The following is a 24,574-nucleotide window of genomic DNA, read 5'->3' as shown; positions in this document are numbered from 1 at the left end:
GGATGGGGCAGTTGCTGTAGGCCAAGTGTCTGGAGCCCAGCAGATGACGCTCCAGTGGCCAACGAGCCATCCTGGTTTCTCGGGACGGAGGACTGAGGCTGTCTTCCGGAGGCGGTGACCGCTGCGCAGAGGCGGAGGGAACCTTCTCTCTGGAGGTGGCCCTGAGGTTGAGGTGCCCTTCTCGCTGCCCTGGGCCTCCTAGAGAAAGCCGGCAGCTTGCACAACAAGCTCCCACTGTCTGCAGGGGCTTAAAGCCTCCTTTCTCAGGGATGTAGAGTAGGGAGAGCACACTGGGACACATCTTGGGCTACAAGAACTCCAAGTTCAGAAGAGCCAGGCCTGAATCTCCACCGAGCACCAAATAACTGCAAAATCCCTTTTCTTAATCAATAGTATTTTATTGTCAGTTATAAATATTTTCCATGTGTCCCCTATTTACAGTTGCAAAATAGTTTATGATATTATACCCTCACCCACCGTTCGACCTCTTTCTATAAACTCCATTGAAAATTGAATAGGAAATAAAAAGCTGTTTTGGGGGCCCACCAACCTTGTTCCCCAGACTCCAAACAACCCCACACGGACAGCAGGCAACGTTGCAGCAGGTGCTACACAGTAGCAAAGGGGTGGGGTGCGAGGCGGCTCCCAGCGGGGTCAGGACGCCAGGCTCCTCAGGACATTGGTGATGCTCCAGTGCTGGCCCGAGCACCTCTGCAGCACCAGCTGGAAGCCAAACTCTGCGCCGCTGTTCTCCTGCAGCTCCAGACAGCGCTTGGACTTGCGGTTCTGGATGGGGCCTCCCTAGGAGCCAGGGCGGAAAGCGGGGTCAGAGGGCATGGGGGAGCCTCAGGCCTAGTGGCTGGCGGGGATTCCTTGTAGGTGCAGATGTCTGGGCTCCTGTGAGGCTGCGGGAGGTCTGGGGTCAGCACTCCCACGAAGCCCGAGGATCCCTGTCTCGAAGTGCTGGTCTGCTCCCTGAGACTGAACTTGTGCCTCTGTTTTCTTCACAGGGCCCTAGTTCTTTGCTAGGACAGAGGACAGAGACGCTCCACCCCAGCTTCCGTCTACCTGGCTGGGGTGTGGCATGCTGGTCCGCTCCTACAGCTCCTACCCCAGGGGCTGGGTCCTGCTCCCCATAACCACGGGCTGGGGCCCCGTTCTGAAAATCCTAGTTCCTTGGGACCACCCCATGATTGGCCTGAATTTGAGCATTGCCAGAGGCCCACGACCTCCTGCTTTTAGGGTCCTTGCCCCCAACTGGACCTCTGGAGTCATCAGTGCTGGCCTCAACCAAACCCAGGCTCCTAGATACTATCGTAGGGCACTGGGCTCCCTTAGCCCTGGATATGCATGGTTTCCCTCCATGCTACTGACGTCCCAGAAGGTTCTGTAGCCATGCATACTCAGTTTATGCTCAAAGCCCCTTGAAAGAAGAGGGGTTCTGCTTCTCAAAGCAGCCCCACAGCAGCAAAGAAGAAACCCCCAATTTTTGCTTTTAGTGAGATCCTTGCAGGCCTTAGACAGTCTGGGGCTACTGGTTGTCACTTGGGCATCAGCTCAGACTGTGTGAGTGTCTCTGAGTTCCACCAAAGATGTGCTGCTCAACTGGGCTCTGGCCTCCCAAGCAGGCAGGTTCTTAGAAGTGGGCCCCCTGTAGCTTAATGGTCCTTGAGTGTATGGTCAAACTCACCTTTTCCCCAGAATCTACTCCTCCTGTGTTTCCCATCTCAGCAATGACCAGGCATTTCCACTGATGCCTCCGCTTTCTCCCCACCATCTGATGAGGCACCAAGTCCTGCCAGTTCCACCTCCCTCATGCCTTGTGCCTTCATCCCCATCCCATCACACCTGCCCTGGTTTGGCCCACTGTCTTCTGTCACCTGGACAACTGCACCAGCCTCCTAGCTGACCCCCCTTTCCCCTCCAGAAGCAGGACTCTGCAGCCCACCCTCCAGCTGCCCCCCGTGCCCATCCCAGCGAACAGCACTCTGTGAGAGAGGGGGACGCACACCTCTTCTGTAAGGAAGTCATCCCCAGCCGGCCACCGCTGTCCCCATGGTGACCACTGACACCTCAAGAGAACATTGAGGTTCAATTCTCACAGCTGCCTGGGAAACTGGCAGCCTCTCCCGCCGCTGAGCCCTGCGACCCACCGACCCCATGCCCCGGTGGGTATCCGGCAGAACTGTTTGCACCGGTTCTGAAACAGGATTTGTAAAAGCTCCAACCTGGAAACAACGCAAACGTCCATCAGCAGTAGAATGGATAAATAACTTGTGGTTATTCACATAATGGGATACTACTCAGCACTAAAAATGAGCAAACCAGAGCTCTGCTCAGTAAGGAGGAATCCCACAAATACAATGTTAGCAAAAGGAGCCAAAGGGCACATACACAGTTCTACTTACATAAACTTTCCAAACAGGCAAAATAAGACCATAGACTTAAGAGTCAGGAGCTGGGGGGGATGGGTATCTTGGGCAGGAGGGAGTGGGAAAATGATTGACAGGAGGCAAAGGGGTGCTTCTGGGGGGTTGGGAGTGTGCTATTTCCTGACCTGGGTGGTGGGTACACAGGTGTTGGCTTTGTTTTAAATTACTGAGTTATTATTGTTTAAAATTATTTTGGTACACGTTTCCATGTTCCTATACGTGTATGGGTTATTCTTCAGCTAAAAAAATTTAAAACAGAAATCCAGCTCCCTCAGAAGGGCCTTTGAACAGTGGGTGAAGGAGGCAGGGTGGCAGAGGGGTCAGGAGTGTACTGATGTGTGTGTCGGGGAGCGGGTGTGGGATTCCGCATTTCCCATGTGTGCGGCATGGCCCGGGGGACCGCAAACCTCCTCAGAAGCATTCGAGTGAGTAAAGCAGGGCCTCCCGCTGCGCCCCGACCCCCAGCGCTTCCCCTGAGGAGAACACAAGAGCAGAGACACAGCACAGCAAAGGCAGCTCGCCTGGGGCCCACAGGTGCAGCCAGAGAGAAGCCTGCAGGCTCAGGCCCAGAGGGGACAGAGGGACGACTGGCCACTGGGCAAGGGCTCCGAAAGGCCCCCCAGAGTCCCCGTGTTGGAAGAGACATGGGAGGCCGACCGTCTCGTTCTCGCCTACCAGCTGGCTGAGCCCTCCAGGCTGAGCTCCCTCTCCCGGGCCGCTCCACCTCTGGAGCGTTGTCCTCCACTGAAATCCTTGTCTGGGGGGCATCCAGCAAGAGGTTCCAGACTGTGCCCTCGGGTTTCCACATGGGGGTCGGATCCCGCCTCTCCACCTCGTCCCTTCCCCCAGGGGAAGGTGAGGCCCACGGCCGCCCAGTTCCATGCTCTACCAGGCGAAACTTTCCCAGTTCCTTGTGGGACAGTCTGGTTTCATTTTTCCATCCTGGTTGCCCTCCTTTGGACAAACTCCAGTCGTTCTGTATCACTCAGAACTGACCACCACCTCATCTCCACTGGACAAGAGGCTCCTTCGACATAGCCAAGGAATCTGCACTTTTGGTGGCCGCGTCACGCTCCGGAACCCCAGTGGGATGACTGTGGAGGCCAGCCTCAAGTCGTCCCCTCCGAAGCCGTGGTCCTCCTTGGGTCCTCACTCTGTCCCTCAAAGCCTGGACTTTTGAACCCAGAGGCATCCCTTGTGACGCTTGCTCTCAGCAAGGCCAGCCTGTCGCTTTGCCAGGCCCAGGTTTCTGTGGCCTGAGCACTCTGCCGCCCACACCCAGGCTGGGCCGTGTCACCGGTGCTTCCTCTGTGGGCCTGGGGCCAGCCGCCCCTGACCCTCCCATATCCCTGGCAGCCTGGTCGTGTGCCCTACCCTACGACGCTGGAGTAGAGTTCAGGGAGGGTGGGCATGACACCAGCCCAGCTCTCTAACTCACAAGGTCTGCTGGCGATTCGGGTGGTGAGACAGAAAGGGGAGAGGGCTGGATGAGGATGCTTTGCTGGTTGCCGACTGTGTGGCCTGGGGCAAAGCTGCTCTGCCCTTCTGGTTCCATCGTCTCCAGGGCCAGATCGTAACTTCCGTCCTGATGACTGGAGGATGAGCGGAAGGGCTGATGGGCAACCCCTTTATCGCTACAAAACAACGAATGGCTATGAGGCTATGCACAGTGTCAGGATCTGGACTCCAGAAAAAGTGCACAACAGGCAGAAAGCGGGGCCAGACCAGGATTCTGACTGCTTAGCGTGGCCGCAAGGCCAGGCCAGGCCTTGCCAACAGCAAGGCTGCTTCAGCGGCCCCCGGACCACTGAGGCTTGGAGAAACCTGTCCCAGACAGGGAGGCCACGGCCCCTCCTTCCCCGCCAGCCACTTGGGCACCGTGCCAAGGCCGAGAGAGAGAGAGGCGGGGCAGAGGTCTCTGAGAAGTAAAGTGTTCCTTCAGAGACTCAAATACGGCACTTTCCAGGCCCCACCCTGGCCCAGCTGTGCCCTCAGCACCCTAGAGAGAGGAAGCACAGGGACCCCGAGGCAGAAACAGCCTGTGTGGCCTCCGGGAAGGCGGTGGAAGAAAGGGAGCGAGGCCAAGAGCAGGGCTGTGGAGGCGATGCAACCTCAGTGAGGGCAGCCGGGCCTGTAGGGAGGGTGGAGAATGAGGTCAAGAGAGCTCTCTCCCCAAAGGCTCTGACAGGAGAATCTTCTAGAATAGAGTAGTAAGACCACCTTGGAGGCCTGGTATACGTCTTGGGACGTATGTGGGATACGGAGAGAGGAGCCGTCCCACCTTTTGGTGCTGAAGCCACTGGCCAGTCTCCCTCCCGTCTTCCTTCCTGGACCTCAACCTCTCTCACTGAGCAAACTCTAGGCTCTCGCCCCCTCTCCGGCCAAATGCCATTCATCAAAATTGCAAAGGAGCCTTCCTTTCCTCGATTCAGTCCCTTCCTGGTGAGCTTAGCACCTTTGGGAGGAGCCTGGTGGTATTACTATCCTTACCTCTACCTGCAGGCTCTGGCCCTGAGGTAAAAGTAGTTACTGTCAAGGCTTATTTACCATGTCCCCGGCACTGTGTCAAATGCTTCACACACTCAATCTCAAGTGTTCTTCACAGTAACCCTGAGCGGTGGAGGTGATAATTATCCCCATTTTGTAGAACTGGAGACTGAGGCTCAGAGACGTGGGGTCACATGGTCAGTCAGTGGTAGAGCCAGGCTGGGAACCTGGGAGTCTGCCCCCTTCGTTGTTCCTCACTAGGATGAGTGGCCACACCCTCACCTCCATTTATCCCACCCCACGCTTGCCTCAAGGTAGTGGACTGGACCGAGAGCTGCTGGTGTCCCATCGCCTGGGGTGGAAGGTCACCTGAAGAGCTTCGGGGGCTCTGGGGAGTCAGGTTGGTCTAGTTCTTTTGAGAGCTCTCTGCAAAGACATGATTTATCCTTCTATCCATCCATCCAATATTTAATGAGTGCCTACCACATGCCAGGAACAGTTCCCGCCCACTGAGATACATCAGTGACTAAATAGGAGAAGATCTTTGTCTTTGTGGAGACTATATTCCAGGAGGGGGAGCAAACGGTAAATTCTATCGTGTGTTAGAGGTGCTAAGATTGTGCACAAAAATGTAGAGCAGTGCTGTGGACAATGAGTCTGCTTAAAATTCATATGTTGAAGCCCTGATCCCCAGTGTGATGAGAGGTGGGGCCTTTGGGAGGTAATTAGGTCATAGGGGTGGAGCCCTCATGATGGAATTAGTACCCTTACAAGAAGAGTCACAGGAGAGATGACCTCTTCCCCTCTGCCTTGTGAGGACACAGTGAGAAGGTGTGAGACGCCAGATCTGCTGGCACCATGATCTTGTACTTTCCAGCCTCCAGAACTGTGGGAAATAAATGTCTGTTGTTCAAGCTTCCCAGTCTCTGGTCCTTTCTTGTTCCAGCAGCGTGGGTGGACTAAAGACCAGCAGGTTGTGAGGGTTCGGGGGTGGTGCTGAGAGCAGGAGGCTGTTGTGGTGATTCCCCCCTGAGAAGGTGAGAGCTGGGCAAAGACATGAAGGAGGAGGAGCCCAGGTGTATCTGGGGGAGTCTTGTGCCCCACAGTGAAGTTCCTGCACCAGCAGAGGCCTGGTGTGCGCAGGGAACAGCATGGGGCGGGGGTGGGAGATGAGGCCCAAGAGGTGAGGGAGGGGCAGGTTGTGCGAACGGACTTCGGCTGTTCACCTGGTGACAGAACGGGCCGCTGCAGGGTCGGACTGACATGCTAACCGGGTCCCTCTGGCTGCTGTGTGGAACGCAGAGCCTGGGAGGAAGGAAGGAAGCAGGGCCACCTGTTAGCAGGCTCTGGTCCTCACACAAGTGGGCGGGGGCTGGGTGCAGGGCCCCTGGCTGGCCCTGTCCTCGGTGGAGGGCACAGTCGCTTGGTTTATTAGTCCAGTCGTCTAAATGATTTGTGTAATACTTAAAACTATAGGATCTGGAAACACAATACTTTTAATTAAAGAATTTAAATAAGGGCAATTAAACCTGGCAGGAGGGATGCCGCAGCACACAGAGAGCTTAATTGGAACGGAAACCAAGTTAAGTATGGAAACAGCATTAAAAAAAAAAAAAAAGGAAAGCTGAACGTATAGAATTAAGAAGGCTAATAATAATTCCTAGAGCTCGGTTCCCAGCGCCCAGCCTAGCTCCTTCTCCTCCCGAGCCTCTCTGGAGTAGAGACTAGAAAGGGCATCAGAGGTGGGATGAGCGGAAGCAGGGAACACGGGACTCTGCTCCCAGCCTTGTCTCTGGCGGCTCCCCCTGGCCGTGACCCTGCTAAGGGGCTGAGCCACCATGGGCTTCAGTCTTCCCATTTGCAAAAGGCACCGGAGCACCGTGGGGCACTCAGACACGGAGCGCTGACTATGTGCCTGGCGGGGCATGTGGAGCCGTGGTCCATGAGCGCCTTGGGCTGGGGCACTGAGGAGCCGACCGCAGATTACACAGCCGTGCACCTCCTCTCTTCCTGTTTCCCCAACGTGTGTCTGTAGCAGCTAGAGGTGGGACCGCGAGCACCAGACCAACCTTCCCGGTTCCTCCCGGGGATGTGGGTTGGGTAAATGGATTAGACAGTCCCTGGAGGGCTTGTGACACCACAGATCACTGGGGCCCACCTTCTGACCCTACGGGTCTGCGATGGGGCCCACAATGTGCCTTTTTAAGCTCCCGAGTGTCTCAGCTGCTGGTGGTGCTGGTCCAGGGATCACTGTTTGGGGACCACAAGCAAACTGTCACCCTCTCTGGGGAAAGGATGAGGCCTGGCTTGTCACGTGCACTCCCCAGCTTGAGGTAGAGGATATGGAGCAGCTGGGCTGAGCTCAGGCTGGCCTCACGTTTGCAATCAAGGTGTTTACGCGGAGGCTGTGTGTGGACTGAATAAGACTCTGCTTGTTTCAGAGCTCCTGTTCCACTTTCCGTTCTAATTAATTTTCTACGGGCAAGTAGCCCAGTGGGTCTGTGGCTTTAAGCACAGTGGGCTCGGGAGTTCCCAGGTTAAGTAGTTAATGATTAGTAATCAAATAATTCAAAGCATGGGTGGGATGTTAGTGCTAGTTAATGAAACCCCGAGATTAAGTCTTTTTGTAGAAGAAAGTGGTCTTTCTGTATTATGAATATTCAATACTCTGTCTATTCAAAAAGTGCTTTGGTGTTTGTCTTTCTTAAAGGAGACGCACCTGTGCCAGAGTGAGAGTCTGCCTGGGATTTGCTGTGAGGGCCGTTGGACTGAAAATGGGGTAATGGCAACGTCAAGTGCAAAAGGAAAGGTGAAGGGGGGTATGGAGACAGCAGGATGGCTGGAGGGAGTTTGCTGAGGAAGCAGGAATCCAGCCAGTTCACACACACCTACGAGGTTTGGCAGGGAGACCGCAGCCCCAAATTCCCACTGCAGCAATCCATGGGCTTTGTAAAGGCAAGACAAAGGCTCCACAGCATGGTGGTTTAAAGTGTGGGCCCTAGAGGCAGAAGCCTGATTTGACCTTGGACAAATTACATAATCTCTCTGTGCCTCAGTTTCCTCATCTGTAGAATGGGGATGGTAAAGTACCTGACAGCAAGGTCATGAGGATTAAGTAATATTTATACAGCAGTTACAGTTAGTATGTGGTGCATAGTAAGCACTATATAAATGTTTGATAAATAAATTAAAAAATCTCACCCAGGTCTGAATAGTGAGGCACTGAGCTGTCACACCTGGTCCTGGCTCCTGGTCTAAAGTGCTGACTGCCGTAAACTAAAAATAACTAAGAAAATATTCAGGGCCTAAACAAGGCTTTGTCAGTCCTTCAAAACTGGATGGTCCCACACTTGCCCCTTCATGTGACATGGAAATGAAAAGCTGCTTTATTCCAGAGCCATAAGGAAACACCCGATAACAACCTTCTCAGCACAAAAGGTTCTCGAAGTTGGACTTCCTGCCAGCGCCTGGGGGTTGGAACAGGAGAAAGTCAAGGACTCCTCCTCCTTGTGTGCTGGGAAATTCTTTGGCAGAATCAGTGGTGCTCCCTGGGAAATGCGCTCTGCAAATAAGCTCTTCTTTGAGTGGGTTACTCATCTTGCATCAAATTATCAAATTAGATCCCACAAATAAGAGCCAGTGGTCCCTGGCCAGGCGGGCTCAGCTCTGCCCTCAGCTCTCTTCCAGGCAGTCTCCTCGTGCTCTTGAAAATCTCTCCTCTCCTGGCCTTAATGGTCATCTCTGCTGTTATCCTTGATGTTCCCCATTTGGAAAATGCATTAACGCTGAGCTGAGAATGAGGCAAGCATGGGGGTGGGATGGCAGGACCGCCCACCAGCGGGAACGCTGCCCTGTGTGCCCTTGGACTCCCGAATGGGCCTTGCCAGTGTTTCCACCAAAGAACCCAGTGGCCAACGGGAGTGATAGCACATGCCAGAGTCTGAGGCAGCATGAAATACGGCCAGAACACCTCGACATTTCATCAAAGCCCCCTGTTTTAACAAATATTCATAGACATTGCTACTCCCCTTCATACAGTATGCATAATTGTTTTAGTAAAAATCATTTCCACCTTCCTCCCCCAAATCTGAAGCTATAGGAAGAGTAAGCTGGAGTACCCCTCTTCATGCATGTCTGTGTATTGCGGCTGGGATGCACTACCACCTAAAAGTGTTCTTATAGGGATTTTCTAACTAAGCGAGGCCCTTTGACTATTACGTTCAAATGTCCTTGAAATACTCTAGTACAATTAGTCTTTTATCAGCATGCATGCATGCAAGGAAGATTTATCAAGGGTAGGGTTTGGTCGTCTTTGGGTCTCCCACAAACTTAGCTCGAGACCTGGCACACAGGGTATTTGTGTTAATATTTGTGAATTTTTAGAAAGGACTCCTTAATTTAATTGACACACCCTGGGTGTCTCTTCTGTTTCAGGCTTTCTGTTAGGTGCTGGAGACACTGAAAGTGTAAGACAGCCCTGCCCTCCCATCTATTGGTTGATGGGAGAAAGAGTCATGGAGAAAATAACAGATAAACAATTCCATAAAGTGGGATAACGATGACCCTTATACCAGGAGTGCAGCTCATTTTCAAGATCATGGTGCTTTTTAGTAAGGCAGGCTTACTAAAGCTTTTAGGTAGAATAAGCCCTTTTCAGGGCATGCTAACTTCAGGAACTTAGAATTACAGAATTTCAGGGTTGGTAAGCCCTTAAAACCATCCGGTCTAACTCCACTTAGAGCTGTAGCATGTTTGATGGCCTGCTGAGTGGTCCTCTGAGCCCACCTCTTCCTTAAACGGCCAATCTCATGCCCGGGCATCTCTGACTATGAGAAAGCTGCTCTGTAAATTGTCCTTGAACCTCCCTCCAGCTGGTCCTCCCTCAGAGCTACATAGGACAATCCTGCTCTCTTTTGCCTAGAGAAGCCTTTCAGATATTTGAGGGGAGAGATCAGGCACTCCTGAGGTCTTTCTGGCTTCAACCATGCACACAAATAGATAGACTTTAAGGAAGTTGGACCTTAAAGAACACACATCGTAACAGCCTTCCTAGGGCATGAATCCCTTCAATAACGTCTTGAAGAGAGGACTCGGCATTTGCTTAACCATTCAAAGTAATGGTGATGGGGGGATGGTGAGGAGGGTGGGCATCTCATTACCCCTGAGAGGTAGTCCGTTGCTTCGCATGACAGGTATCCTGCCACAAAGTTCTCCTGGGTAGTGACCTGACATCCGCTGCTTCCCTCTCCTTCTACTGGTCCAGGGGTCACTGACTAGATGCCTCTTTCACTAACACTGCATCACCTAATCCCAGAATCCCCAGATCTCAGTAGGTGGGGTACTCTGGGAAGATTCAAGTTTTATACTTAACGCATATGAATTTATAATCCCAGTACATAGTCAGTTTAGGAAATTCTCTAATCCGGGAGGGGTCACAACTACCACTTCTAATGTTAATGAAGTCTCATCATGTGTTGATGTGGGAAATGTTGGCTGTTTAGAGATGGGTACCCACTGACTTCTTCAAACCCAGAGCCTGGGGTGGCCCTGGATTCATAATCTCCCCTCACAACTACCTCCGTTTAATCCATCACTACTTCCAATAGACTACTGAACTGTGTCTCCAAGTCCTCCCCAACAGCTGCCTGGCCCCATGCCTCCATGGCAACCAAGTCTACCCCTTTTCTCACAGGGATGATGGGACAGCCCACTACTTTCTTCTCTGTCTTCCAATCCACCTTGCAGTCTGCTGCTAGAGGGATTCAGACCCCATCATGGTAATCTACAGTTTAAGAACCTCCCCTAGTCCCTCCCTTTGCTTTTAAGGTGAAGTCCAAACTTCTCAGCATGATTTTCAATGACCATTATCTGCCCCAAACTGACGCTTATGTCTGATCTCTCTCACGTCCCATTGAAAATTCTAAATTCCATCCACACCAACACTGAATGTGCTCTGCTTTTTCTTGCCTTTGACCATGCTGAGCCTCTAACATGGGATGTTCTCCCTTTCTACACCTGGGAACTATCCTACAATTTTCAATATCCAGATCAAACATGCCTTGAATGTGAAGCCATCCCTGAGTTGTGCAGACAGAGCCCATCACCCTGGGCTACTGGAATACCGTACCCGCCTCATTTCAGCTCTTGTCATCCAGTTTTGCTATGTGTTTATACACCCATGAGCTCCTCCAGGGCAGAGGCCGTGTCTGATTCATATCTGCACCCCTCCTGCCCAACCACCATGCTCAATAAATGCTTGATGAATGACGGAAGGAAAGAATGTTCATCATTGGAAAATTGCTCATCAGAGCCCTGTACATCAGTGTTGCTGAGAGATGTTTTCATCAAATGTGGTTTCTCAGTGTCAGTATCTGACGCTGTCCTGATTCATCCTGAAGCATGGGAAATTCAGAAGAGCTTGCAGGGGTTAGAAGAAAGGCATTTTATTTGTTGAACAGAAAATCAGGCTATGAGATGGAACACCAAGATATGCAAATGTCTATCTTCTTTGTAGGAGAAGCTGGGAGAATCGCACTAGATTATTTTGAAATTAATTCAGCCTGAATGTCTGGAGTTTAAATGTAGCCCTCAGGAGAGTAAATAATGCAAAATGTGAAAGTGAAAAGGAGATTTGAAATGCACCAGTAAAATCGTTCAGCCCACCTTCTCCGCCAGAACATTTTAGCTGGTAGGATCCCCATGTAATTTGCAAAGATTAAACCTGTTGCAAGAAAATTAGCCCAAGCAATGACTTTAATCATTTAAGAGGCTCCCAGCTTCCTCTGGCCCCATCAACAGTAGCTCCTCACCAGTGAGGGCTTGGGGACAGATTCCAGGATGCTTGATAAAATACTGATCATTTTGCATTAAACAAAAATTTCACATACATTAATTTTTAAATATCAAGTGAGAGCGGCTGCTCTGGGCTTGCAAATTAGGGATTTAAAAATATTATTTCCAAACAGTTCCCCTTGGTAGAAGGATCAGAGAGGTGACTGCCAGAGTGCCCTGGGAGTTTTAATTAGATTTACGTATAAGTAGCTGAAAACTGCCCAGACCTCAGGGCTGCACATGCCAATGTGGCCTGCTTGGTTGGTCGCTGTGTCCCTTCAAGCAGGAATCTGTTCAAGGCCACGCACTGAGATGAGTGAAGGAAGGAGCTGGATTTTGGAGGAATGTTCCTTTCTCTGCCCCAGTTGGGAATGGGCAGATGAGATGAGAGCCGGTTGGGGGCACCAAGGCCTCTGCATCTGGGCATGTGTGGGAAGGCCATCTGTCTACGAGGGCTGGAAAAGAGTCGGGTATGCCTGTATGCGGGGCTGGGATATCAAAGCAGCCTGCATGAAGCTGGGCACGGAGAGGCTGAGACCCCACAGACAGACCGAGCTGTCTTCCCCTGGTGAGGGGCAGCCTCAGACCCTGCCCTGAGAGGAGATCTTGGAGGCCAGGCAGGGTCCTGAAGACCCCAGCGTCGTGGAGGAGAAGGAGGAGGGAACGGCTAAACTTTCAAACTGCAACTGAGCCTCCCCGTAACTCTTCTACCTGCTCCTCCCCGCTTCTAGGATCTCTCTTCCCCATTCAGCTCCACAATCCCGGCCACTGGGGGCTGCCAAAACCCAGACCTAAGCGCACCAGTCCCCCGCACACAGCCTCACCTCCCACAGGACCAGGTCCAGGTCCAGCTGCCCCTGCAGGCGCATCTCTGGCTGCGCCCATGGGGTCCACTAGGATCCAGCCACACCCGACCCTCCGCAGCTCCCTGCACGTGGCCTGGGTTTGATGTCCGCAGCTCGTGCCCGTGCCGTTGCCTCTCCCTGGAATGCCCCTCACTACTTCTATATGGAGCAAACTGCTATGCCTTCTTCAAGGGCCAAGTTACGTACTCTCTGTTCTGGAAAGCCACCAGCCCTGCCCCAACCTGCCACCCCCATCTTCCTGCACGGTGTCATTCAGCTCCCAGGAGGAAGCCGAACTCAGGGCAGCAGGAGGTAGGGCTGAAGGCAGCAGAGAGCAGCCGGACGTGAGCCCCTCCAGATGGTACGGTCCCCGTCTCACCCAGCCAAGTCAGCCCACTTACCTCCTCGGGCCGAGGTACCCATTTCTCTCTCTGCTGCCTCCAGCCTGCGAGCCTGTTTTGCCTCTAATCCGAGCCAGGAGACAGCAGCCACTTTACCACCCAGCCCATGGCCAGCCTTCCTCCCTGACCACACACCTCCAGGGCCCCCTCTGCCTCGTAATTGAAAGGAGGGCAGAGGGGAAGTGTAGCCCTGTCCTGTGTCACTCTGGGCGAGAAGCCTGGCTGGGGAAAGTGACAAAGGCTTCTGCTGGGCACGGTCAGAACAGGTCACAGCTGGGGCATCTGGGCTCCACCAGGAGAGAGGGAGGTGGTAGGAAGAAGTGCTCCATATTCTAAGCCTCGGCCTTGACCCTGACCTTCTTCCAGGGCCACTTCCAACATCCTCCCACGATTAGAAGTAAAAAAGAGAATCTGAAGTAGTTCAGGAATAATAATAATAAGCAGTGGGTATGTTATTTAACATCTTCGTGCCGCAGTTTCCTCATCTATGAACTCGGGCTAATGGTCCACATCTAATCACACACAGTTGTCGTGAGGATTAAATGAGTTGGTGTATGCCGGGCGCCTAGGAAGTGTGGCACACGGTAAGCAATGTAGGAACCTTAGCTAATTCTTCTTAAGGGACAGACCTTTACAGTTTACAACATGTGTCAAAGGTCATAAGGACAGGAAGGGGCCGGGCAGGAGTCCCCGGGCACCACTCTCTTTCACTGAAGCCCACGCATTCTGCAGGCCCAGCCTGGACCCAGAGTTGCCACGTGCATCCTCCACCCACCCTCAGATGTGCTGTCTTTGGCTCCCTGTGCTGCTTCCCAGCATCTGCTTTCCTGGCGCCCCAAAGTCCTAGTCTGGGCTCTCGCTCCTGCCTTCCCGCTAGCCCCTAAATCTATGACGTGTGTTGAACTTGCTGCTCAGGGTTGACCTTCACCATCCATTTAGGACCCAACCGAGGGTCTCTCTCAGCCCTCAGGTTCTGCACCCCCAGACCACAGGTCAAAGGTGCCCCGTGCCCGTAGAACTTGACGTAGCCGGGACCTCCCCTCACTGGCTCACCAGTACAGGGGAGAGTAACTGGACGTGAGGATTGGAATCAAGGTCAGGCCAACTGCACACCTCCATCCTGTGCCTGTCAGCCTCCTCTCAGGGCGGAAGCAGCTTGCTGGGAGGCTTGAGTCGGGGTCTCTGCCTCCTCGTCCCATGAATATAGATAGTCTGTTCCTGACTTCCCCAGAGCATCCACCATGTGCAGCCCCCAGCAGTCCTGATGCCTTAAAACCCCATGGGCTCCGTCACTTCCTGTTCTGAGTGCTTTCCCTGCACTGCCTGGGAGGGGGGCGTCCCTATCTGTGGGCAGAAACGGATCCTAATTTAGCAGATTCCTTAGGGGCTGGAGGCCTCTGGGCCAAGGCACTGGTTTTCTTCAAAGCTGGGTCATTGCAGGCCATCTCAAGCTGGCGTCTTGATCCCGGGGCATCATTTTATAACTAGGCCAATGCAGAGCAGGAAGATAAATATGGTCCTCAGAATTGATGGAAACTTAATAAAGGAATGTTTCATGGTCACCAGTGTGTGGACTGCCCTTCACAAAACGGCTCCCAGACACTGCCCTTTGAGAAAACCTCATTCCCTACAGAATGAGGAGGAAGGCAGAGCGGCTCACAGACCAGAGACGACCCAGCACTGTCTACACCTGAGAGACTGGGGCTGCGCTTGTGAGAAGGGGCTTGTGCAGAAGAAATGTGAGGTTTAAAGTCAGAGATCCGAGTTTAAAATCCCAGCCCTGCCCCTCACTGTGTGACTTCAGGCAGGGGACTCCCACCTCTGAGGCTGTTTCCTTATATCTAAAAGTTAGGGCTTCCCTGGTGGCGCAGTGGTTGAGAATCTGCCTGCCAATGCAGGCGACACGGGTTCAAGCCCTGCTCTGGGAAGATCCCACATGCCACGGAGCAAATGGGCCCGTGAGCCACAATTGCTGAGCCTGCACGTCTGGAGCCTGTGCTCCGCAACAAGAGAGGCCGCGATAGTGAGAGGCCTGCGCACCGCGATGAAGAGTGGCCCCCGCTTGCCGCAACTGGAGAAAGCCCTCGCACAGAAACGAAGACCCAACACAGCCATAAATAAATAAATAAATAAATTAAATAAAAGTTAAATAAAATGCCACTAAAACAACAACAACAACAACAATAATAATAACCTCCCTCAGAGCCAGTATCAACGAGTCAATGAGCTAACATATACCAAACACCTGGCACGTAGTAGATGCTCACTAAACCCCGAGAATTGGTCCCTCTCCTCCTCCATCCCTCCCATTCCTCCCTGCCCCCGCCCCTACCCCCGTTTCTCTAGCTGCTGCTCCTCCGGGTGGGGCTGCTACCTGCGAGAACTGCCAGTGGAGCTTCATCCTCTTGGCTTTGGCATAGCTGCATTCGATGAGCCGCGGCCGGCTGTTGACGTCCACCAGGCACCGGTTGTCGTCGTCGTCAACCGTGGGGCTCAGGATGCCCACTTGGATCTGCTGACTGCTCGTGTAGTACACGTTCTGGGGACAAGGGGAGAACGAGGTCAAACGCTAACGACCCGAGAGATGGGGAGGGTTTGTAGGACATCTCCCCGGGCAGCTGGCAAAGAGACCACAATTCAGTGGCCTTCAAATGATTTTTCACTGCAACGGACGAGAAGAGACCCTTTTACATTATGATTCGGTACAGTTTCTGGTCCGCACGTACAACTGAAACAAAATTTTCAAGAAATCAAACTTAACCTTACTATATGCAGTGTACTCAATTTTCTATTCTATTCTTTCATTGAAAAACATTGGCCATAACCTTTTAACTTGATTTCACCACCCACAGTTTAAAAAAACACTGACTGAATCCATTATTTGCAGGCTTGCTGACTTCCTCCCTCCAAAAGTATTTTGTATAAGATGCTGTGCTTGGCTGGTAGCTAAAGAGCAAAAGACACGGGCCACACCTTAGGGAGCTCAGAGTCTTTTGGCATGGTGGATATGTAATAGGTAATTTCCATCTGTCCTAAGACTGTATAGAACAGGAGTTGGCAAACTTCTTCTTAAAGGGCCAGGTGGCAAATCGTTGGGGTTTTGCAGTGTGTTGGGTGGTCCCCCAGACCACCCCCAGGTTCGATGATTCACTAGGACTCAGGAGACTCAGCGTTTGGTTGCACCATAGCTATGATTTATTGCAGGCAAGGGTACAAATCAAATCAGCAAAGGGAAAAGGCACGTGGGGCAAAGTCTGGAGGAAACCAGGCACAAGCTTCCGAGGGTCCTCTGCCAGCAGTCACAGAGAATGGCCCTTCACAAGCAGGAAGGGGTTGAGATAATGCTTGTGAAGGGTTATCTACCAGGGAAGCTCTTAGTGGCTCAGCACCCAGCCTTTTTATATACTGAAATCCCAGACTTCCAGAAGGAAGGCAGGTGTTCAGCATAAACCATATTATTTGCACAATCAGTGTGGGCACAGTAAGCCACTCTTACCATCTGTGGGAATGGTGGGAACCTTCCTGCAATCCAAGTTCCAAGATGCCAGTCAAGGGCCAACCAGGCCTTTCAAAGGAGAGCAGTCAGGCTGCTGTTTTAACCTTTTTTTTGCACAAAGGGCCAGACAGTCTGGAAAATTAACTCTGCAGTTGTAGTGCAAACACAGCCATAGACAGTACAAATGAATGACTTTGTTTACAAAGATCAGGGCTGGCTCTGGTCTAGAGGAAAGTCATGTGACCCTTGGCCTTCAAAGTTTTCAGTCACTTCCCCCCAGCCTCAGGCAGTGGTTCCCAACAAGGGCTCTGAGTCGGCAGTCACAGGGTCTGTGAGCTCTTGTCCTCTATTACTAAAGAAATTAACAGCACCACCTACGATTAGGCTGCATGGGCAAATCAAGATACCACACTTCTCTGCTTTAGATTAGAATTCAGGGTAGGCCCTCTTGTTATCTTGATCTATACAAAAATTCTCACTGGTAAATATTTTTGATTAATTTCAAATGGTAAAAGGAAGTATTTCTTGCTTTAGTAAAAGAAGATGGTAGACAAGGACTTTAAAAGCATGGTGCAGGGCATAAAATGGACTGTGTAGTGAGAAGGGCAGTGCCAGCGAGGAGGGTAAGGGCGGTCCTTCAGGGGCGTAGTCTCTCTGACCCTCGGAAGTCCAGGGAAGGGGTGGAGAGGCAGGCAGGGTCACCCTTCAGACATAAGAAGGACTTCAGGCCAGTGTATCACTCAAGGCCCCAACAGGAAGCAAATGGCCCACTCAAGGTAGTGGGATCCAAGGAGGGTGTGTAATAAAGGCACAGTCTCAATAGTGTGGGTATAGGGTAAGGGAGCCATGGGGATAGTATAGTTCCTTGGGATAGTAACATGGAGCTGTTCCCACCACCAGGCCCAAAGGGATGAGAGGAGAGAGCTGGTACCAGAACCTGTATGAGAAAAGTTACGTAGAGAGACTTCTGAGAAGGGTTCAGAGAGGGAGACGTTTGGGGGTGATGGTGAGTGGTGGCTAATAAACATCCCAACATCACCCTCCCTTCCCCACTCCATTCTTCTGCTGGGTCAGCCCATTGGCAGAACCCAGATGGAAGTCAGACAACACAGGAGCCCATGGAAACATTCCGTAAAGTCAGTTTTGCAAAGTAGAAGAAAAAGGATGGAAAGACAAATGGAAGACACTCACTGCAGCTAGGATCTGCTCTCCAAGGTAACCTTACAAGTGATCAGGTTTGGTGAATCCACGGAAATGGACATCAAAACTACCAAGGTGGCTGATTCTTCCCTTAAAAGAGGTGAAGTATCATAATGACAAAAGTTCTGAGCGGAGGCCAAATGTAGAATGTCTGGCTTCAATGTGGAAATGTGACCAGAACACAGAGGCAAGGAGAACCTATCCATCACCTAAATTGGGTAAGAGGTGGGCTTCTCATCAGAATCCTGAGACTGTCCACTGTGTGACCTGGGTTTTTAGTTCACCACCAAGGAAAGCTGATGACCTGCTGTGGCTTCGTTTATTGGCACTGAGGGAGAATTTGATGACACGTAGGATTTTGGAAATTAAATAGATGCAGGTGGGCATCTCATCCATCCATCCATCCATCCAACCATCCAACAACAAGTAATCTCTGTTGGGTCCCGAGGGTGAGAAAGCCATGGTTCCCTGTCCTGGATGATCCAACAGCCAAGTTGGGGAAACTAATATATCAGGAAATAATGGTCTTAATCACACTGATATGGGAACTGTCCCTGCTTCCTCCACTCGCTTACCCCGACTCTTGCTACTTTGAAAATAGATATAAAAACTCACCACCTGCAGAAAGCCTTCCCTCAATGTGCAGAAGCATGGGCCTGCCACCTGAGCCTCTCTGCAAAGATGCACAGCTGTTTATATGTCCTTGGGTTGAATGCACCATGCTCTCTCCTCAGGACGTTGTAGCTCTTAGGCACCTGGCAGGCCAGGACCCGGATCTCCTGAAGCTCCAGAGTGTGGGCTGCCAGACAAGGACAGCCAGGAAGCCAGTCACTGCCACCACTTCCTTCATCCCTGTCATCAGGGCCTGCCTCTCATCTCCAGGGCGGGCTCCACAGACACAAGTGGCCGCCTAGGTAATAGCTGAAATCAGTTTTATCCACTTAGCTGTTCTGAAATGCTTCGGGGAGATGCTCTGAGAGAAACATGTGCACTTACTTACTATCTGGTACAGCTGTCATCAGAGCTGTTTATTGCTCCAGAGTCTGGGAAAATCATAATAAGGACAGACAGTTGTTTGTTATTTAAAAGGCAAACAACAGAGCGCATCTTGAGTGGGGTAACCACGAAGCTGGTCAGATCACAGGGAGATTCAGCAAAGAGGATTCTCTTAAGTTGTTACCTGGACACCTCAGAAGCCCAGCCAGCAGTGGACTGAATCAGTAAATGGCCTGAACACAAAAGAGGGAAACAGTACAAGACACCCCACTTTTAGTGCCTGCAGGCCCAGCAGGCCCAGCTATGTTTTCTGAGCAACAGGGAACCTGGAGGTTTAACAAGAAATGACTTAGAATTTTGGTTCACCATGGGGGGCGTGGAGCTGGCTTTGCCAACCAGAGGATACCTGGCAATGTCTGGAGACATTTTTGGTTGAAAGAGAAAAATCACCAACAAGGGAAAAGGACAAACACATGGGTATCTCGGGTCTCACGCCAGGGGCATTTTCCTCTCCCTCAGGCTGGGGTCAGGAGTAAGGACTAATAGCTGAGCTGGACAGCCAGCCAGGGGGCCTGGAGCGCCCCCGGGTGCACACTCCTGCCTTCAGGGCCACAGAACGAAGGCCAGGCAAAGACCCCCAGGGCTGCAGGTCCGGCTTGCTCTGTTACCTCATTTCCCAGGCAGGCGAGGGCCCCCACCCTCTAGGATGCGGGTGGGCGCCCTGCCAGGTGTGCTCAGCCTCCCTCCTCTACCTGGCAGGCTTGGAGGCGGGACCTGCCCCTGTCAGAGACTGAGTACAGCCTTCTACAGGCTCCAGCCCTCACTGTGTGAAATATTACCTCCCTGCCAGAAACGGCTGCTGGGTGGAGAAACACCGCAGGAAGAGAAGGGTGGGAAGAAAACCAACATAGTTTTGTACACCTGTATGCCCAGGTACCTTCCACACCTGCGGTCACCTTCAGCTGTAAGGATGAGGAAACCGAGGCTAAGAAAGTTCTGAAGACCTTGCCAGGTGCACAGGCAGATGGCTGCTCTCTGCCCTCCCTGACTAGGGAGAGTTTCCAGGGAAGGCTGAGATCTTGGCAGTTCAGGGCCTTCATCCCGCTCCCCGGGTGGAGCAGCCCAGATGGGCCTCCCCTCAGCCTGGGCTGGAGCTGGGGCACCACCTCCCCCGAGTCCCAACCCTCGGCTCAGGCGCAGGAGTGAGGCTCCCCAAGGGCCTCATCCCTCGGAACCAGCAAGGGAACTGCTGGGTCATTTCCACCAGATTGTTCACCCTGAGTCCCGCGGACTCCAAGAAGGGGTCTCATGGGCTCCTGAGGGGAGTCAGGTCTGGGAGGACAGCCTGGTGGCTGGGGTTCCAGGGCCCCTCTCCCAGCCCAACCTGGGCTTTCTTTCTTTTATTTGGCCTTCACATAACATTTGACTTGAACAAAATGTTATGAAGAATTCACAAAAAAGTTTGAAAACCACTGCTGTCAACCATGAGGCCTTCACTCAGGAGGAGGACATTAATGCCTAGTAAATCTTCATCAGCTTAAACGCCACCAACTGGAATTTGTGAACATTTGGTGAGTAGCTTTAACTTCCTTTCTCCAACTGCCTCCAGGCCCCTAGTCCCTTGCATTCTTTAATATGGCCAATTTACATATGTTCCAACCATTCAATCTCCTCTTCTGTCCAGACTCGCATACCTACTTCACCATACCTTAGCTGCTATGGAAATTCTGGAGCCCTCCCCAGGGAATCATAGGATGGGCAGGGGGAGGGGGGGTGGAGAGGGCCTCCCAGCAAATCAGGAACGTGCAGCTGAATGGGGTTGGTTAGATTACTTAATAATACATTTTCAAGGTACAACAGAAGTACCGGCTCTTTTCCAAACAATGGCATGTGGATTTTGAGCAGCTTTATTTCTTCCATTAAGCGACGTTTCCTTGGCAACACTGCCGGCCTATTGAGTAAGTGCCCTTGAAAAATGAGGTATCTTGGAGACAGAGACACTCTCTTGTCAGGACATGGGGCGGCAGTGGTGGTATTTGGCTCAAACCTTCCTTAGTCTGGAGAGTGGTGAGGGGGTGGAAGGGGGAGAGCCATAGAGGGACACTCTTTACAAGAGGTTCAGGAACAGGGAGAAAACAACTCTATTCTCAGGGTGCCTTCATGGGAAAAGTGACCCAGGGTGAAGTGGGGTCTTTGCAGTCATTTCTTTGGATACTTAGAGGGGATCTGTACCCTGGAGGGTGGTTGTAGCCCAACCAAGAATTAAGAGCCCAGCTCTCTGTGGGGTTGGGGGGTCACACCAGGGGAGTGACAGTCTAGGGGTTGAATTGTAATGGGGTGATTACAAAGTATCAGAATGGGGGGGGGTTGGCAAAGATCACTGAAAGGAGAACCAACCTGTGGCCTGAAGGGTGGGCTTCCTGGAGGAGGGGGTGTGCACTGGGAGAGGAGAAAGACCTGTGAGCAAATGAAATGGGGGAGGATAGGGGCGTGAAAAGGACACAGCCCTAAATGCAATCAAACTCAGGCAGTGCTCGCCACCTTGGCTGCATATTAGAATCACCTGGGGAGCTTTAAAAACTATAAATCACAGTCTTAGGGGTAGAGCCTAGGCTTGGGGTTTTAGCTCAGGTGATTCCAGTGTGCAGCCAAGGTGGAAAAGTAGGTGTATTGAGGGGACTCTGGCAGCCTAGGGAGGAAACGTAGGGACAGAACCTGGATTCCAAGCCTCCTTCTCATTGTGGGGGGCAAGCAGGATCTATCTTCAGGGCATTGTTTGTAAGACTCTGAGGAGGGTGGCGAGAGATTAGGACGCACCACTGTTTAGGACAACAGTTTCAAAGTGTGGTCCCAGCATCATCTGGGAACTTGTTAGAAGAGCACATTTTGAAGCCCAATCTCAAACCTGCTGAAACAGAAACTCTGAGAGTAGGATTCAGGAATCTGTGTTTTCACAAGTCCTCCAATTAAGTCTGATATATGTGAACATTTGAGAACTGCTGGTCTAGGAAAAGGGTGGTCTGGTCTGGTGGGCTTCCAAGTCAAGTCTCCACCCTCACTGCCTAGCTGGGAGCCACTCAGTTTCCTGACCTGTAGAATGTAGTTGTGAGGGTTAAAATGCTCATCAAGCCTCTAGTCTGACCACAGGCACTGCAGGGCAGGAACAGGCAGACAGGGCTGGAGGGCGAGAAGAGACCCAGTGTGTGTGTATGGGGTGCAGCTGGTCCAGCTGCCCTGCCTCAATGCCCCTCATCTCTGGGCTCCGCTCCCTGATTCTGCCTGGCCAGTAGGCCTGTGGGTAAGGATTCATGGAAACAGCAGGCGGGGTGTGGGCATGGCGGGGCGGGGGGAAGAAGGAGCAGAGCCTTGCTTTCTTAGATTTCAATTTTGCGTGGTGACTGTGACGTCCGCAATGTGTGCTAGAAATGGTCTTTGTCCCCTTTACCAAGTAGGAGCTTCTGGCCCCACTGCAGACAGGGCGGGCTGATTTAAGGGTTTGCTTACTGGTCATTAACCCCTCGACACAGAGGTTACCGTGCTGAGGGCTGCAGGGCACTGATGCTAAATCAGGAACGAAGGGGAGTCATTTCCAAAATGATCTTACATTCACTAACCACAGGACCAGGTACCTATAGGGAATGGAAACATTTGTAAACATTCGTAACTGTGGAAAGCAAGGTCCCTAGCTCAGAAACCCCCTCCCCTTGTGAGCCCATTTCCCTGGGGAGGGGCAACAGGTGAGGCTAAGCACACAAAACCCCCAGGTTTGTAACTGGCACTCAGCCCCTAGACAGCAGGCCACTCAGTTTAATTCAGCAAACACTCCTTGGTGCCGTCTAGGGTGTGGGCCTGGGCGGGCACAAGGGAGCAGAGAGGGGCCAGGCACGGCCTCCCTTGGGAGCTCTCAGCCTGGAGGGGAGACAGCCATGCTGAACAGGGCAGAGAGAACAGCCTCCTGGCCAGGCTTAGCACAGACTAGGAGCAAGCAAAGCGCTGGGGGCCAGAGCTGGAGTGATGAACGCTACCCGCAGCTGGTCAGTGAGTGACGAGTTTTGAGAACAGCTTAGGAAGAGAGCAGTTTGTCCAGATAACTGACCAGGACAAGGGACCTCTGGCAGAGGGAACAGGATAAGCAAAGTCACAGAGGCTCGGCACTGCATTGCCATTTGGGAAAAGAGAGTGCCGACGCGGGGTGGCGAGGTGAGGCTGGGGAAGCAGCTTGGGGGCCGCAGAGTCTGGACAGCACCCTGCAGGCTGCGGGGAGCTGTGACTTCAGATTAATGGGCCCTCCACTTGCTAGCACATCTGAGGGATTCTCAGAGTCTTCTGAGACGTTCAACATTCACGGGGCTTGGAAGTGAGCTGGGATTAGAGGTGACTCAGGCCGCTTGGCAGGCCTGTCTGGAAGAGTTCTGTTGTGAGCCTGCAGGGCAGCTGGGAGAAGAGTAGAGCTTTGGACCGAGGTGTGGTCTCTGAACATAAGACCGAATAGAAAAGGCTAAGCTAGGTCCTCCCACTGTGCACCTGAACCAGGCAGTGGGGGAAGCAGCGTGGGCACTGTTGCCAGGCTCAGAAAGTCTGCCTTCGATTCCCAGCTGTCTGTGTGTTTTCCTGTTTCATTCCGGACTTTGTGCCTGCAGCACAGGTGTCACCTCTGTACCACTACCTATGGGGCTGTGTGCAGCCCAGCCAGCCCCATCAGCAATCCTAATCCCCCACCTTGCGCTCTTTGCTCTTCCTGTGTTTGCTGGTATCTCCTGGGCCCAGTGCATCCTTATGAGCCCCTCGGCTTCAGGAGAGAGCCAGGTGACAGGGGTCACCCTGGGCTTCTGCATGGAAACCAGTGAGAAACTAGAGACGAACTAGAAAAGACGGCTGCAGGATTCTTGATGCTGAGAGTTTTATTTGCTTTCTTATAACAGCACCTTGCCTCACCCTGGTCAGATGGGTAGGCCTGATCCACAGGATGGCCAATCAGAGTAACCCATTGCCTTGGCCCAGGGTTGGTTTCAGGACAGGTATATGACCCAGCCTGGGCCAATAAAAGTCCCCCCTGGATTTCCTGTTTGTAGGGTCAAACTGGACGGCTCTAAGTCCAGAGTTACCTGCTGCCTTTTTTCCTGAGGTAAATCACAGAAGACCCTTCCCCTGTTAGTACAGGAGAGACAAAGTTTACACATAAAAGGAACTAGAGTCAAATGGTGGTGTGAGAGAGAGAGAGAGAGTAACGAAAGTGTCATTGAAGCCCCTGGATCCAGCCCTGCCTGAAGCCAGAACAGACATGAATTTGTCAGTTACATGAGATGATAAAATTTCTTTTGCATTTAAGTTGGATTGAGTTGCGTTTCTGTGACTTGCAACCAAGAGTCTTGGCTAATACAGAAGATACAGGAGACCTTTCTAGATTACCAAAGGGGATGAGGCAAAAGGATCACGGAGTCATATAGCCCAGTGGTCCTTAGGCACAGGGTGAATGTAGATATCATGTGTGTATAAGGTTTATTCTTTCTTATAATAAAGCAAGTCATTTGTTTTATTAATAAAGTACTGAAGTTTGTGAATGTCTGACTTTTTTTTTTTAACAAGATAAGGAAATATCTCACTCATTTGCATGCCAGTATGCTTTCTTCAGGGGGTGAGAAGCTAGTGAGCCTGGAGGTTCACACAGCCCTAGTAAGTCCCTGGGAGTGGGCTGAGTATCTGAACATTATCAATCATGTGGGTATAGGTGGAGAAGTTGAGAGCTGCAGAGGGAGCTCAAGTTATGGGGAAGTAAGATCAGCATTGGTCCAGGATAAGACAATGAACAGGTGCCCTGGACTGGGGTTGCTGGCTGAGCCCCTCATTTCCTGCAGCCTCTGGTGTCTGTCTTGAGGCAGCGGTGCT

General features: G+C 52.0%; 1 protein-coding gene across 4 annotated transcripts in view; it reads right to left on the bottom strand.

The window, feature by feature from the left end:
• Nucleotides 1-383: 383 nt before the first annotated feature.
• GALNT18 (polypeptide N-acetylgalactosaminyltransferase 18) overlaps nucleotides 384-24,574 on the bottom strand; it is a 346,389-nt gene continuing 322,198 nt past the window's right edge. For 3 of the 4 annotated variants that reach the window (XM_007174925.3, XM_057552862.1, XM_057552863.1), the window contains 2 exons: nucleotides 15,371-15,535; nucleotides 384-801 (listed from right to left, as the gene is read on the bottom strand). In XM_007174925.3, coding sequence (XP_007174987.2) covers nucleotides 655-801; nucleotides 15,371-15,535 — 312 coding nt within the window. In that variant the 3' untranslated portion in view covers nucleotides 384-654. The other variant, XM_057552860.1, reaches the window with a different exon arrangement.

Source organism: Balaenoptera acutorostrata, chromosome 9 (genome assembly GCF_949987535.1).
Source record: "Balaenoptera acutorostrata chromosome 9, mBalAcu1.1, whole genome shotgun sequence".
NCBI classification, from domain to species: Eukaryota; Metazoa; Chordata; class Mammalia; order Artiodactyla; family Balaenopteridae; genus Balaenoptera; species Balaenoptera acutorostrata.
This window is presented reverse-complemented; position numbering and strand designations above follow the sequence as displayed.